Below are 14,069 nucleotides of genomic sequence, written 5' to 3'. Positions count from 1 at the left end.
GCCAGATAGCCGTAAGTCATTCACCAAGGATTTCACCATCTGTGCCTTCTGCACAGCATCCCGAAGGCGCGGAGATTGGTAACGCGCGCCCACGATGCTCCAGCGGACGCAGCAGACGCGCTGAACGGCCTGTAAAGGCAGTGTCAGCTATTAAAGGGATTCCCTCCTCTCAGATTGCTGCTGAGATTTCTCCGCAGGATGGAGATGGAGGGAACTCCAGTTGTCCTGGAAATTCTAGGCTAGCCTCGTCAAGCCGGTCCGGCCGACTTGGACATGCTAGTCGCGAACGTTCCTTGGGAACTTCTTCTCAGGGAGTGTCTGCGGTCTCAAGGACCGATCTTCCATTGTGCTTTACAATCGCTGGGTTTAATGGCCTGGCCATTGAGACCCAGGTACTGAAGAACAGAGGGTTGTCAGCTTCAGTTATTCCTATGCTAATTAAAGCAGGGAAAGCGACTTCCAGCAAGGTCTATTATCGCACATGGAAGATGTATATCGCGTGGTGCGAATCTTTAGAAATTCCTCCACGTACCTATTCGGTGACCCGAATATTGGCCTTTCTGCGAAAGGGGGTTGAGCAGAAACTAGCCTTGAGCACCATCAAGGGTCAGGTTTCAGCATTAGCAATCTTCTTTCAGAAGCCTTTGGCTATTAAGTCCTTGGTGCGGAATTTCATCCAGGGGGTGCGGCACCTGGCTCCACCAGTCCGCGCGCCCTTATCGCCCTGGGATTTTAATTTGGTTGTCGGTCATGAAGAAACCTCCCTTTGAAAGCATCAGGGAGATTCCCTTGTTTACTTTATTCCAGAAGGTGGCCTTCTTGGTGGCTATCACTTCTGCACGCAGGGTGTCAGAACTGGCTGCATTGTCAGACCAGTCCCCATATTTAGTGATTCAGAGGGATAAGGTAGTTCTTCATCCTAAGCCATCCTTTCTTCCAAAGGTGGTTTCAGGCTTCATCTGAATGAAGATATTGTACTACCTTCCTTGTGTCCTCAGCCCAATCATCATCAGGAACATGCGTTGCATTCCTTGGATGTGGTTCGGGCAATCAGGGTATACCTGAAGGCTACGGAATCATTCCGTAGACGGATTCACTTTTTGTGATCACGGATGGCCCCAGAAAGGGGTTGTCTGCATCTGCCGCGACTATCTCCAAATGGATTAGACAGACGGTGGTACAGGCTTATTCTATTAAGGATCGGAATCCTCCGTTCCCTGTTAGGGCGCACTTCACTCGAGCGCTCAGTACGCCTGGGCCTTCCGCCATCAGGCGTCAGTGGTCCAGGTATGTAAGGCGGCTATCTGGTCGTCGGTACATACCTTTACAAAATTTTATAAGATTTATGTGATGGCATCAGTGGATGCCTCATTTGGCCGCAAGGTTTGCAGGCCGCAATTTGAGGAGACCGGTGGTCTACCTCGAGGGTTGTTTTATGTTGGAATTTTCTGTTGAATCTCATCTTTAATTGATGAGCATTGAAAACTTCTAGTTGGCACCGGTTGGGCCTTCTAGATTGGATTTGTTTTCCATTTTCCCACCCCTCATTTGTGGTACTGCTTTGGGACGTCCCGAGTGTGTTGAATCAACGAGGACTACGTCTGTCAATGAGCGACAGAGAAAAATTTATTTTTGTAAAATCTTACCGTAAAATCCTTTTCTCTTAAGTTCATTGGCAGACGTAGTATCCGCCCCTCTGTTTTTGAGTTGGGTTGGGTTAAATTCTCTAAACACTGCTTTGTGACGTAACTGATTTGCTAGAGCAGGAAGTGAGAGGATATACCCTCTGGGACTGCCCCTAGGGTGTGGCCAGAACGTTTTCTTTCCTGTCTAGTCCTACTCCTGTAGAGGGCAGCATAACCCGAGTGTGTTGAATTAACGAGGACTACGTCTGTCAATGAGCTTAAGAGAAAAGGATTTTACGGTAAGATTTTACAAAAATCCATTTATTAGTAGTAATCAGCATGGATTCATGAAAAATCGTTCTTGCCAAACCAATCTATTAACCTTCTATGATGAAGTGAGCTGCCACCTAGATAAAGGTAAGCCTGTGGATGTGTGGTGTACCTGGACTTCGCAAAGGACTTTGACACCGTTCCCCACAAACGCTTACTGTACAAACTAAGGAAGGTAGGTATGGACCATAAGGTGAGTACCTGGATAGAGAACTGGCTCCAGGGGAGGTTGCAAAGGGTGGTGATTAATGGGGAGTACTCAGATTGGGCGGGTGTGGAAAGCGGGGTCCCCCAGGGTTCTGTCCTGTGGCCAATCCTGTTTAATTTTTTCAGAAATGATCTAGAGGAGGGGATATCGAGTAAAATATCAGTATTTGTGGATGATACTAAACTAAGCATGCCAATATCTTCTGTGCAGGATGTGGAAACCTTGCAAGCGGACCTGAACAAAATTATGGGGTGGGCAACTACATGGCAGATGAGGTTCAATGTTGATAAATGTAAAGTATTGCACCTGGGTGCCAGAAACCAGAAAGCAAGCTACTCACTGAGGGGGGAACCTCTGGGTGAGTCTAGAATGGAAAAGGACCTGGGGGTACTGGTAGACAACAGGCTTGGCAGTGGCATGCAATGCCAAGCCGCTGCAAGCAAAGCCAATAAAATACTTGGATGTATAAAAAAGGGGATTCACTCCAGAAATAAAGACATTATTCTTGCACTCTACAAGACTCTGGTCCGGCCACATCTGGAGTATGCTGTCCAGTTCTGGGCACTGGTCCTCAGGAAGGATGTGCTGGAACTGGAGAAAGTCCAGAGAAGGGCAACAAAATTAGGGGAATGGAGGACATCAGCTATGAGGAAAGACTACAAGCACTGAACTTATTCTCTCTGGAGAAGACACGACGATTGAGGGGGGATATGATATCAATGTACAAATATTGTACTGGAAATCCTAGCATATGGAAAAACTTATTCAGAGAAAGGAAATACAATAAGACGCGTGGCCACTCACTAAAAGTAGAGGAAAGGTGGTTTAACCTTAAAATACGCAGGGGGTTCTTCACTGTAAGAGCAGTAAGGATGTGGAATTCTATTCCGCAAACAGTCGTATCAGCAGGGAGCATTGATAGTTTCAAAAAACTATTAGATGGGCACCTTAAAGACCACAACATACAGGGTTATACAATGTGTGGTTAACAGTAGACACACACACAAATCATAGGTTGAACTGGATGGACTGATGTCTTTTTTCAACCTCACTAACTATGTAACATGAGTCATGTACCCCAATAGTAGATAGTAGCAGAGAAGGCATGTGCAAGACTGTTAAGCGTGGTGTATAATGTTTATTATATGTCTAGTGGCGTCTGACACTTGCCTGGCCCTGACGAACCCCATCTGATCAAGTTGTACTAAAGATGGAACTATGGGGGGGTGAGGAGGATCAGAGGAGTGACCTTGGGGAGATTTGGTGGGATCCCTTGGAGCACCAGGGACCCGCGGCTGTGGCCTGGAGGAGGGCTGGTGAGCACCCTTAGAGCATTAAGAAGCTACAGTGGTGGTCCTGGAGGTCTGTGAGAGGCCTCTAAGCATTGGGGTGCTACAGTGGTACTGAGGGACAATGAAGCCCAAGGTATGGCAGCACCAGGGATGGATCAAGCTGAAGTTGGTGCTTTAACACAAAAGTACACAGACCGAAATAGAACCATCCCTGAAAGAAGTCCTGCAAGCAATCAACACATGTAGTCCTCTTTATTTGAAATGTCTGACCAGCTAAAGGGCATTATAGAAGAATTATCTTTTTTGAGACATGATTTACAAAAAGTTCAAGAACCAGCAACAGTCCTGGAGGGGAGGATCAGTGCAGTGGAGGATGATCTGAACCTAATAAAACACGAGATAAAGATAATACAAGTGAAGAAAAATGTAATACATGTGTTTAGGATGGAGGGCTTGGAAAATAGATTGCGCAGGAACAATGTGAGGATGGTAGGTCTCCCTGAGCGATGTGAGGGTTCTAGTCCTATAGAATTCTTAGAGAACTATCTTAAAGAGATTTTTGGAAAGGACTCTTTTTCAAAATTTTTTGCAATTGAGAGAGCACGTATAGTACCCTCTAGACACTTACCGTCAGGGGGTCACTCCACTTCCCTTCTTATAAAAATGCTACAAGGCTACCATACTCAAAAATTACCCAGGTTGCCAGATTTTTCTCCAAACCTTCAGAAAAAGAGGGCAAAGTTTATAGAAGTCAAATGCAAACTGCAACATTTAACCACTTCCAGAACACCCATCGCATATATACTGCGGCAGGGCGGCCCAGCTGTGCAAAATCACGTACATGTACATGATTTTGTGCAGGGGTTTTCGGGAGCGTGCGCGGCTCTCCCGTTGTGATTGCACACAGCGGAGTCCAATTAGCGGGTCTAGCTGCTGCGATTGCGACGGGACCTGCTGATCGTTTGGCGGAATGATTTATGTAAACAAGGCAGACCGCTGTTCTGTCACGGAGGAAGAGAGAGATCTTGTGTTTTATCTAAGCTGAAACACGATCTCTCTTTTCCTCTAGTAAATCCAGTCCCCCTACATTTAGAAAACACTCCCTTGGAGCAACCTTATCCCCTTGATCACCCCTACTGTTAACTCCTTCCCTGCCAGTGTAACTAATACAGGAACAGTGCATATTTTTAGCACTGATCACTGTATTAGTGTCACTGGTCACTGTGTCAGATTGGTCTGCCGCAATGTCGCAGTCCCTCTAAAAATTGCTGATCGGCGCCATTACTGGGAAAAAGCAAAATGAATAAAAAGTCTGTAAATGTATCCCATAGTTTTTAGATGCTATAGCTTTTGCACAAACCAATCAATATACCCTCAAAAGGATTTTTTTTTACCAAAAATATGTTGCAGAATACATATTGGCCTAAATTGATGAAAGAATTTGATTTTTTTAATTTTTTTTATTGGATGTGTTTTATAGCCGAAAGTAAAAAATAGTGTTTCTCTATTGTTTATTGACAGGCGCACCTCCATATTCTTCTTAACCATTGGGTTATGCTGCCCCCTACAGGAGTAGGACACTAGGCAGGAAAAAACGTTGCCACGCCTATGGGGCAGTCCCTGAAGGCATACACCTACTCACTCTGCTATAGGATTCAGTTTGTTTCTGCCTAGTTCGGAGTAGGACCTAATTCCCGACTGGGACTTCGGTTTTAGCTTGTTTTTTTTTTTAATTTAAAGGGAACCTTTGTTAAAATTTAAATTTTTTAGCTAGTTATGTTCCTGAGAGAACTGCAATTAACAGCTGGACTGGGTTTCGGACTGGATATCCTAGATCCTTAAAGTCTCCCAGTCCAGCTAGCGTGAGTGTGCAGGTTATAGCCCCGCGTTAGGCCTCGCCATGACAGCCCCAATCGACGGGGGCTGGCCCACGAGTGAAACACCTCGCCAGGATGAACACAACCTGGTTCGGCCTGAGTCACAGCGTGCCCCTTGGCCGTCAGCACCCCCACCCCGAGTGGAGAAGTAGTCTGTCTGGAGTGGCGCCCACCCGATTGTCGTTGGTATGGTGAGTAGTATCCCCCCATAGCTCTTGCCTCGGGGTGGACGTGGGCCCCTCCTTGGGATGGTCGGACCCCCGGGTTCGCTTCCATTTCCCCCAGCCCCTCTAACAGTCAGGGTGGTCTTTTGGCCCCAACCTACCCGCATGTCCCCTCCTCCCTGGGTTAGGTAACAGCTGGCTTTGCCACTTGCTCCAGTAATGGGGGGGGGTGGATGTGGTTGCTGCTGACCGGGCTGTCTGGATCGCACACAGGGGTCTTTGAGCAAGTTCCCATCCCCCTGGGGGTTAGTGACTGGGGCAGGGATGTCCTTTGGGCTCCCTGCGGTGGTTATAGGCTTGGGGGGAGCGGATGTTTGTTCATCCACAGGTCTGCACCTCCCATGTCTGGGTCAGGCCGAACATTTAGTCCACGGTTTTGCGGCCTACTCGTGGCTGTCCTGTACCTGACCAAACCGACCGAGAGCCTGACCGAGATGAGGTACCCGACCAAGCTGACCAGCGGATGCCTCATGCGGCCGTAACGGGCCGAAAATTGAGCCCGTGACTTGCGGCCTACTCGCGGCTGTCTGAGTGGCTGACCGAGATGAGGTGCCTGACCAATTTGACTGGTGGGTGCCTCATGCGGCTGGATTTAGCCAAAAATCGAGGCCGTTGTCCGAGCTCTTAACCGAGCTGTCCGAGCTGCTGACAGGGCTGACGGTGGACTCGCAATCGCACAACCTAAGAGTTGCACTAGTGGAAACCTAGCCACTGACTTTGGAGTGAAATTTTGATCCAACTTTACACTCTCTGGATCCAAGTTGCATCAAAAGTAGTGCAGGTATCTTTTCAAGGTCGCTGATTTTCTAAGTCACATAGATGGGAACAGCTGCCATTAAAATGAATGGGCTGTGACTTTGTGTGTCCAAAGTCGCATGATAAGTCGCACTAGTGGAAACTGAGCTTTAGTCTACGTTTCCACTATTGCGATTTAGAGTGTGACTTTGGTGCAACTTTGATCCAATTTTACACTCTCTGGATCAGTCACATCAAAAGTTGCATCAAAGCAGTGCAGGTGCCTTTTCAAGGTAGTTGATTTTCAAAGTCGCATAGATTCTCGGGGTATCCCTCTCAGGAAGCGATGTCACTGGCTTTCTGTAACCACACCCACTTGCTTCTCTTGGACTCAGGAAGAGGAAGTAAAGTCATGTGACGGCACTGAAAACTGCAGGAAGAAAAACTGGGATTTTTTCATTTTGACACATAAGGCTGAACTCCGCTCATATTATTGATTGCAGGGGAGAATTTAGGGTATTAGGCTGGACTTCCGCTTTAACCAAAACTGGTTTTGTGATAATATCAGATTGAACCAATTGTTTTGTGGTTTTGGTTTTTTATTTTCCTTATGAACCAATTGTTTTGTAGTTTTTGTTTTTTATTTTCCTTATAAACAATGTTAACATGTTTTTGACAAAAAAAAATATATATACTTTGTTTTTTTAATTCTATAGTGACCTACACTCCTACCTGCTTGGAGACCAAGATGAAAGTGAGAACAATGTTAATCAACATGCCGGAAACAATCACAATGCTCGGAACAATGCTGTGCCTATCGTCGGGGAAGGTCTGCATGCTGCCCATCAAGCCATTCTTCAACAAGGAGGTCCTGTAGGGTATCAGCCATACCACAGGCCTGTTAGATTTCCTCTCAGGGTAATTTTATATTTTGCAGTTTAAGGCTACAGAATGCTATTGCATTTTTTTCTTAACACTTAAAAAATAGAAAGCAGTAGTAACTTCTGAATGAACCAGAATGAATGAGCAAATTTTGTTTTGTTGAACATCCTAATATATTGTTTTTCTCTTTTGTTCATTGACGGACACAGCTCCTTATCTTCTTTGAACTTTGGGTTATGCTGCTCTCCTTAGGAATAGGACACTAGGTGGAAAATAATTGACTACGCCTATAGGGCAGTCCCAGGGTGTATACTCCCACTTCCTGCTATAGGACTTCAGTTTTTTTCTGCCTAGCCAGGAGTAAGGACCCGGCTCCCTGCTGGGATCTTTGGTCCTAGCATTTTTTTCCTTTTTAAATGGAACTTTTTTCCTTTTTGTTTTTTTTCCTATAATCAAGTTTGTTCCCGTGAGAACTACAATCAACTGCCGGACTGGGTGACACACTGGATATCGTAGATCCTTACGGTCTCCCCAGTCTGGCCAGCAATCGTGTGCAGACCGCAGCTCCATGCTAGGTTGGCCGCAACATAGCCCCACTGGACAGGGGCTGGCCTGCGAGTGAAATACCTCGTGAGGACGCACTCGACATGGTCGCGGCCTGAGTCGCAGCGTACCTCTGGCCGCAGCACCGCCCATTCCAAGATGGGCAGGTGATCTGCCAGGAGTGGTGCCGGCTGAACCCAAGGTGTACTGAGTAGTGTGCCCCCTCTCCTCTGGGAATTTCCAGGGTGGATGCAGCCCCCCCCCATGTATCTTTCCTACCCTAATGGCGCCCCCTTCTCACTAGCGGGGTTCCCCTGCGCAGACAACCACCCCCCTCCTGAGTGGCTGTGCTGACCGGGGGGTGGGGTGAGCTGTGGCTATTATTATGGGCGGAAATGTCCTAGGGAGGACCCTGGTTGGGTCCCCCTTGCTGGGCTGATGTACCTGATGGGGTCCTAGGAGTCGCACGTCCGCCATTTTCCCGTGGCTGAATGCATGGGAGCTCGTGGCCATGTTTGTGTAGTCCGGCGCCATTTTTTAGTGGTTTCCCATGTAAGTCAATGTGGCGGCCATTTTCTTGTAGTCGAATGGAGCAGTGATCGGCGTTGGGCCTCTAGTGGCGGCACTTCCGTTTCCTCCTCCTTTCTGATCATGGTGCAGCTGGCAGCTTGGTGCTCTCTGTCCTCCCAAAGTCAGCGGTAGTGAGTCCCTGGGGCTGTGCATACTCCCTCTTCTGCTATAGCAGCGCTGCTTGGTGCGCTGGGACCTGTGGTGCCATCTGTGCAGCAGTGGGTGGTTTTACAGCGTTTTTTACAGTTTTTTTTGTACAGCTATTGCTGGCGGTCCCCACGTTACTATGGAGTCCCTGGAGCATATGTCACCACCTGACCCACTCTCTGAGGCTGCAGGACCCTCTGGGTCTCAGTCCGCCTTGGCAGCCATGACGGCGGTCCTGCAGTCTGTGGTGACCAAAGGGGATATGGCTCTTCAAAAAAGACCTAAAAAAAAGTGCCCCCTGCTTTCAGCTGCATCCTCAGATTCTGAGGCTTATTTGGCTGCCGCAGACACGAGTCACCCCACGGGGTCTGCGTCCACGCACTTGGAGTACTCTGATAGTGAGGATGATTCCTCTTCCACAACATCTGCGCAAGAAAAGGTGCTGGTGGGAACATTTTAAAATGGAAAACACAGCTACTGCTGGGTCGGCTGCGCCGGAGAAATTTGGTACCCTTAGACCATCCAAGGTGACTAAGGTGTTCCCCTTTCCTGCCTATTTCGATGAGATTGTCGCTAGTCAGTTGGGTTCACTGAAATGCGTGTTTGGGATACCTAAGTGTTTCGCTAGGAGGTATTCTTTTGAGTCCCTCCTAAAGAAACTGCCATTTCCACCGGTGGTGTATTCTCAGGTTTCCAGGTTAAATAAAGCCACACTGCTACCAGTGGAGGATGCTCTGTCTTTTAAAGACCCTGTAGATGGGAAGGCAGAATCGAAGAGCCTCGTCGCAAACATGGTCCTGTCTTCCTGGCCCACAAGCAGCCTTTTTGTCCCGTGGGGTCGCAGGACAAGGGTTCTAAATCCTCCTGTACATTCTCGGGAGGGTCCAAGAGTCCCGGGGTTGATAAATCAGAAGTAGGCTCCGCTGGCCCTGCAGACAAGTCCTCTTCTGTCTGAAGGGGCGCCCTCACCCGTTCATGAGGTGGGGGGACATCTTTGTTTTTTTCCAGACCCGTGGACCTCCTTCATTCAAGACAAATGGGTCCACAAGTTTATCCAGTCCAGTTACAAGATCGAGTTTTGGTCCTTGCCCCCGGCAAGGTTCTTTCCTTCCAACTTGCGCCACATATAACCCAATATATGTTGAGCATCAGCGTTGAGCATCAACGTCTTTACAGTAAAGACGTTGATCCTCTAGTAGGAGGCAGGTGTATGGAATTGATGTGCCTGAACTTCATGTTTGTTTGTGAGTATTTGATTTTAAACAATTTTATCCAAATAAACTTGCTAAGGATAATGCGCTAGGCTGGTGCGCCCTTCTTTTGCTTTGTATTTTCAGTGTTTCAACAACTGTGTCTTGGGTGTGGTACCCCCCCCCGATGTGGTCCTGTTAGCCTCATGCCTCCACTGTAAGGTTCCGAGGTTTGTGGCAAGGTCTTGGGATCCTCTGGCAGACGCTGCAGACTCTCTGGTGGCCCCTTGGGGTCAGTACCTAATTTATGCCTTTCCTCTGCTACAGCTTCTGCCAAAACTTCCTGTGCAGAATCAAGGCAGAAGGGATTCCAGTCATTCTGGTGGCCCGAGACTGGCCTTGATGGTCGTGGTGCACAGGCCTGGTAAGACTTGTTAGCCGATGCTCCTTTGCGACTTCCTTTCAGAAGACCTTTTGTTTCAAAGACCAATCTTCCATCCTGCTTTACAGTCGCTGGCTTTAACGGCTTGGCTATTGAAAGCCAGGTACTGAAGGACAGAGCGTTGTCGGATTCTGTAATTCCCACTCTGCTAAATGCTAGGAAATCTGCTTCTAGGAAGATTCATCATCACATTTAGAAGGCGTTCATTGCGGAGTGTGAGTCTTGGGGATATTTCCACTGTTCCTTTTCGTTATTACGTCCGTTGGCCACAAATTCTTTGGTTCACACCTTCGTGCTGGGGGTTCACCATCTGGTTCCTCCGGTAAGATCCCTAGTGCCTCCGTGGGATCTTAATCTGGTGCTGTCGGTTCTTCAAAAACTGCCCTTTGAAAACATTTGTGAACTTCCTCTGCTTACTCACAGAAGGTGGCTTTCTTGGTAGCTATTCTGCACACAGGTTCTCAGAGCTGGCTGCGCTGTCCTGTCGGTCACCTTACCTGGTGATTCACAGGGACAAAGTGGTACTACATCCCTGTCAGTCGTTCGTTCCTAAGGTCTTCTCGAGTTCCACTTTAACAAAGACATTGTATTGCCTTCATTATTTCGTAAGCCGAAACATCCAAAACATATTGCCTTGCATTCCCTGGATGTGGTTCGGGCCATCAGGGTGTACTTGGCGGGGACTGAGTCGAATTGCAAACCGGATTTCTTGCTTGTCCTTACGGATTGTTCTTGTAAGGGGCAGGCTGCATCTGCTGCGACCATTTCCAGGTGGATCAGGCAGACGATGGCACAGGCCTATTCTATCAACCGTCAGGTTCCTCCTTTCCCTGTTAAGGCGCATTCTACAAGGGCACTTAGTGCCTCCTGGGCCTTTCCGTCATCAGGCATCAGTGGTCCAGGTTCGCAAGGTGGCCACCTGGTCATTTGTGTACACATTTTCAAAGTTTTACAGGGTGGATGTACTAGCATCTGCGGATGCTGTGTTCGGCCACAAAGTTTTGCAGGCTGCTGTTGCAGAGGCTCCTGCCTCTTGAGAGTGTATTTTTTCCTGGTAGCTGAGCTCCAATTGTTCCTGGTTTACCTGGTTGGTTACGTTTAGCTTTTTTTGGAAACATGTTTATTGCTGTGTTTTCCCACCACTCATGTTGACACTGCTTTGTGACGTCCCAAGGGTAAAAGAAGATAAGGAGCTGTGTCCGTCAATGAACAAAAGAGAAAACCTGGAATTTTGTCTTAACGTAATATCCTTTTCTCTAATGTTCATTGACTGACACAGCACCCACCCCTCTGTTGAGTTTAGTTATGTATTCTTCTGACACTGCTTGTTACAAAACTAAAGTCCTATAGCAGGAAGTGGGAGTATACACCCCGGGACTGCCCTATAGGCGTAGTCAATTCTTTTCCACCTAATGTCCCACTCCTAAGGAGAACAGCATAACCCAAGGGTCAAAGAAGATTGGATCTGTGTCCATCAATGAACTTCAGAGAGAAACGATTTTACAGTAAGACAAAAATTCTGTTTTTTTTTGTCATGCATTTTTGGAAATTAGGAAACATGCTGATAATGAAGTGATTAAGGAATGCTTAGCCTTGAGACCCGGTTCACACTCATGCGAGTGCCGGGTTCGCATGTAATGTCGGAGCGCACTGCTCCGACATTACATGCGATCAGCTGTGCGGTGCGAGTTTAGCCATACAGTTTGTATGGCTAAATTCGCATCGCACCCGGTGCAAACACGCACAGGAGGCATTTTTGCAGCCGCATCAGGATCGGATCGCACAGCGGTTCACACTTGTGCGATCCCATCCTGTGCGAACTGCACGATCGCACTGCGATATGCGATCAAACTGGGGGTGTCGTTAAGATTACATTGACACCCCCAGCGTATCGCATATGGCAGTGTGAACTGCCGGGGGTGCGTGTGCGATGCGGGAAAAGGCTGCGAATTCGCAGCCTTCCCGCATCGCAATAGTGTGACCCGAGCCTTAAAAGTCACCCACGGAACCCAAGTGCAACTCTTCCATTATAAATAGAAGTTATCTACAGAGTACCGTCGCCTTCTTTTTAGGCCCCTTGTAAGCGCAATAAAGTTAAATATAAAAAGTGTTACAAAATTGATAAAACAAAAATAATCAAACATTTATTTATTAAAAAAATGTAAAAGCACCCTTGTAACCCGAGTATACACCCCAGTGCAAAAAACAAAAACTTTATAGACTGGTGTTTTGTTCCCCCGTTCAAAGAAACAACCCCACAACATTGGTGATCTGTGACACTTTAAACCTTTTACCTTGATTTGCAAGCTGTCCCTTTTGCTTCAGCCTGTCTTCTTTCATAAGGCTGTTGATCCTCCCATCCTCCCCTTCTGTTGTAAAAGGAAAGAGATGGCTTTCAAATATAAAACCATGACAGTACTCACAGGGTGCATAGCACCACTCTTGATTGTAAATATTAGAATGTTTTGAAACATCTTTAACATAAATGTAAGAGTAGGGTAGCTTTGCCTTAGCGAGATATGAAGTGATCTGTAGAAATAGTATAATTGTAGATGTAGTGTCATTTTGGGTAAATTAGGATATAGTATTCAGTACTCAGTCATACACATATGTCCTTTTATTAGCACTTGAAAAGGACAGGGCCATTCTCTAGGATAGAGGCGACACCTAGATGCCAATTAAACTCTCCCATGCAAGTAAACAAAAAATTGTCACCTTCCTAAAGCCTCAAAGAAAACTGCTAGTCATCTTGGCTACGAGGATCCGCAGGGGGCGATGATAGGCTCCAAACAGTCTGCAAGCTTTGATTGGTATCATCAGATCAAAGGAATGTATTTTATCTCTCATAATAGGTGAAATATTAGTGGCAGATAGATGAAAATAGTTTATTTCTTTTGGTTCACGTGTTGGGCTACATGTACTGTACGTGTAAATCTGTGTCTGTAGCGTGTGTAGAATCCTAGAGAAACGCACAAAACCGTTATATGCGCTGGTGTCAGAATTCCTATCCCTGACTCATCGGTCTGCGCCGTTCTGGGTCAATTCGACTCTGGTCAGTTCAGAACACGAAACCTCCTGTGGGCTGGGACAGAGACAACCCCCTGGGGTTGATTGGCCAAGGGCTAAAGTCCAGCCCACATTCATATTCCAATAAATTGGGGAACCTAAGATATGGACATGGTTCTTCCATGAAGCCAGTTCTAAACTGGGGAGTCCCCACGCGGTTTCCGGTATGCTTCTACCAAGGGATAAGCTTCTGTAAAGTTTATTTCTGTTTTTATTCCTTTTTATTTTCATAGCAAATTGCCAATTGTGTCTTTTTTTATCTTTTTGTGTATTTTTTGTAACTCCTTTTGCTTTGTATATATTTCTTATGCACTGCCCACTTTAGGGATATTAAATTGTAAAATTAATAAGTGACTTCTGTGTACTAAGCTAGGACTCATATCTCTGAAGAGATTGTTGCATTTTAGTGCCTAATTGCTTGGTCTAAGCTACATGCCAATCTGTATGCAATTGCACTGCGTGTTGGCAGATTGCATGCAGATTGTAAACCAGACAGAGATCTGTGTGTGTGTGGTGGCCCAGCAGACCAGTCTGCGGACAAACTGTTGGGTGGTGGCAGGCTATCGTTTGTGGTGTGTGGACAGTGGGAAGAGTGATTAACACCGGGGTTCTAGCTTGTAGAATAGCTGGAGGAATCCTAGTAGTGTGTGATAATTGCTAGACTGCTCCCAACCCTTAGAGTGCACCAGATTGTTTGTAAGATTTGTATCTGCCTGTGTGTGGTCAGCCAGCTGGATTGGAGTGGAGTCTCCCTCTAGTGGTGACCAAAGGCAGTGCGGGCTGTGAAAGTGTCACAGCCAGTCGTATTACTCAGTTGGAGTTTCCCGTATTCCCTTATACTCCCCAGTCACTAAACCATGTTTCGGTTAGCTAGTCGTCGTGGGCATGGTAAATCGATACAACATCTTTTTAGAATAACCACTCCCACTAAGGGCTGT

At 46.9% G+C, this 14,069-nt stretch overlaps 1 protein-coding gene across 3 annotated transcripts in view; it reads left to right on the top strand.

The window, feature by feature from the left end:
* The window catches only part of MARCHF6 (membrane associated ring-CH-type finger 6), a 1,229,180-nt gene that overhangs the window by 889,762 nt on the left and 325,349 nt on the right, over nucleotides 1–14,069 (top strand). For all 3 annotated transcript variants that reach the window (XM_082259541.1, XM_082259540.1, XM_082259539.1), the window contains one exon: nucleotides 7,008–7,209. In XM_082259541.1, coding sequence (XP_082115667.1) covers nucleotides 7,008–7,209 — 202 coding nt within the window. The remainder of the gene's footprint in view (nucleotides 1–7,007; nucleotides 7,210–14,069) is intronic.

This window comes from Pelophylax lessonae (genome assembly GCF_965119305.1).
Source record: "Pelophylax lessonae genome assembly, chromosome: 5".
NCBI lineage: Eukaryota > Metazoa > Chordata > Amphibia > Anura > Ranidae > Pelophylax > Pelophylax lessonae.
The sequence above is the reverse complement of the archived record's forward strand: the minus strand, read 5'-3'. Positions and strand labels throughout refer to the sequence as shown.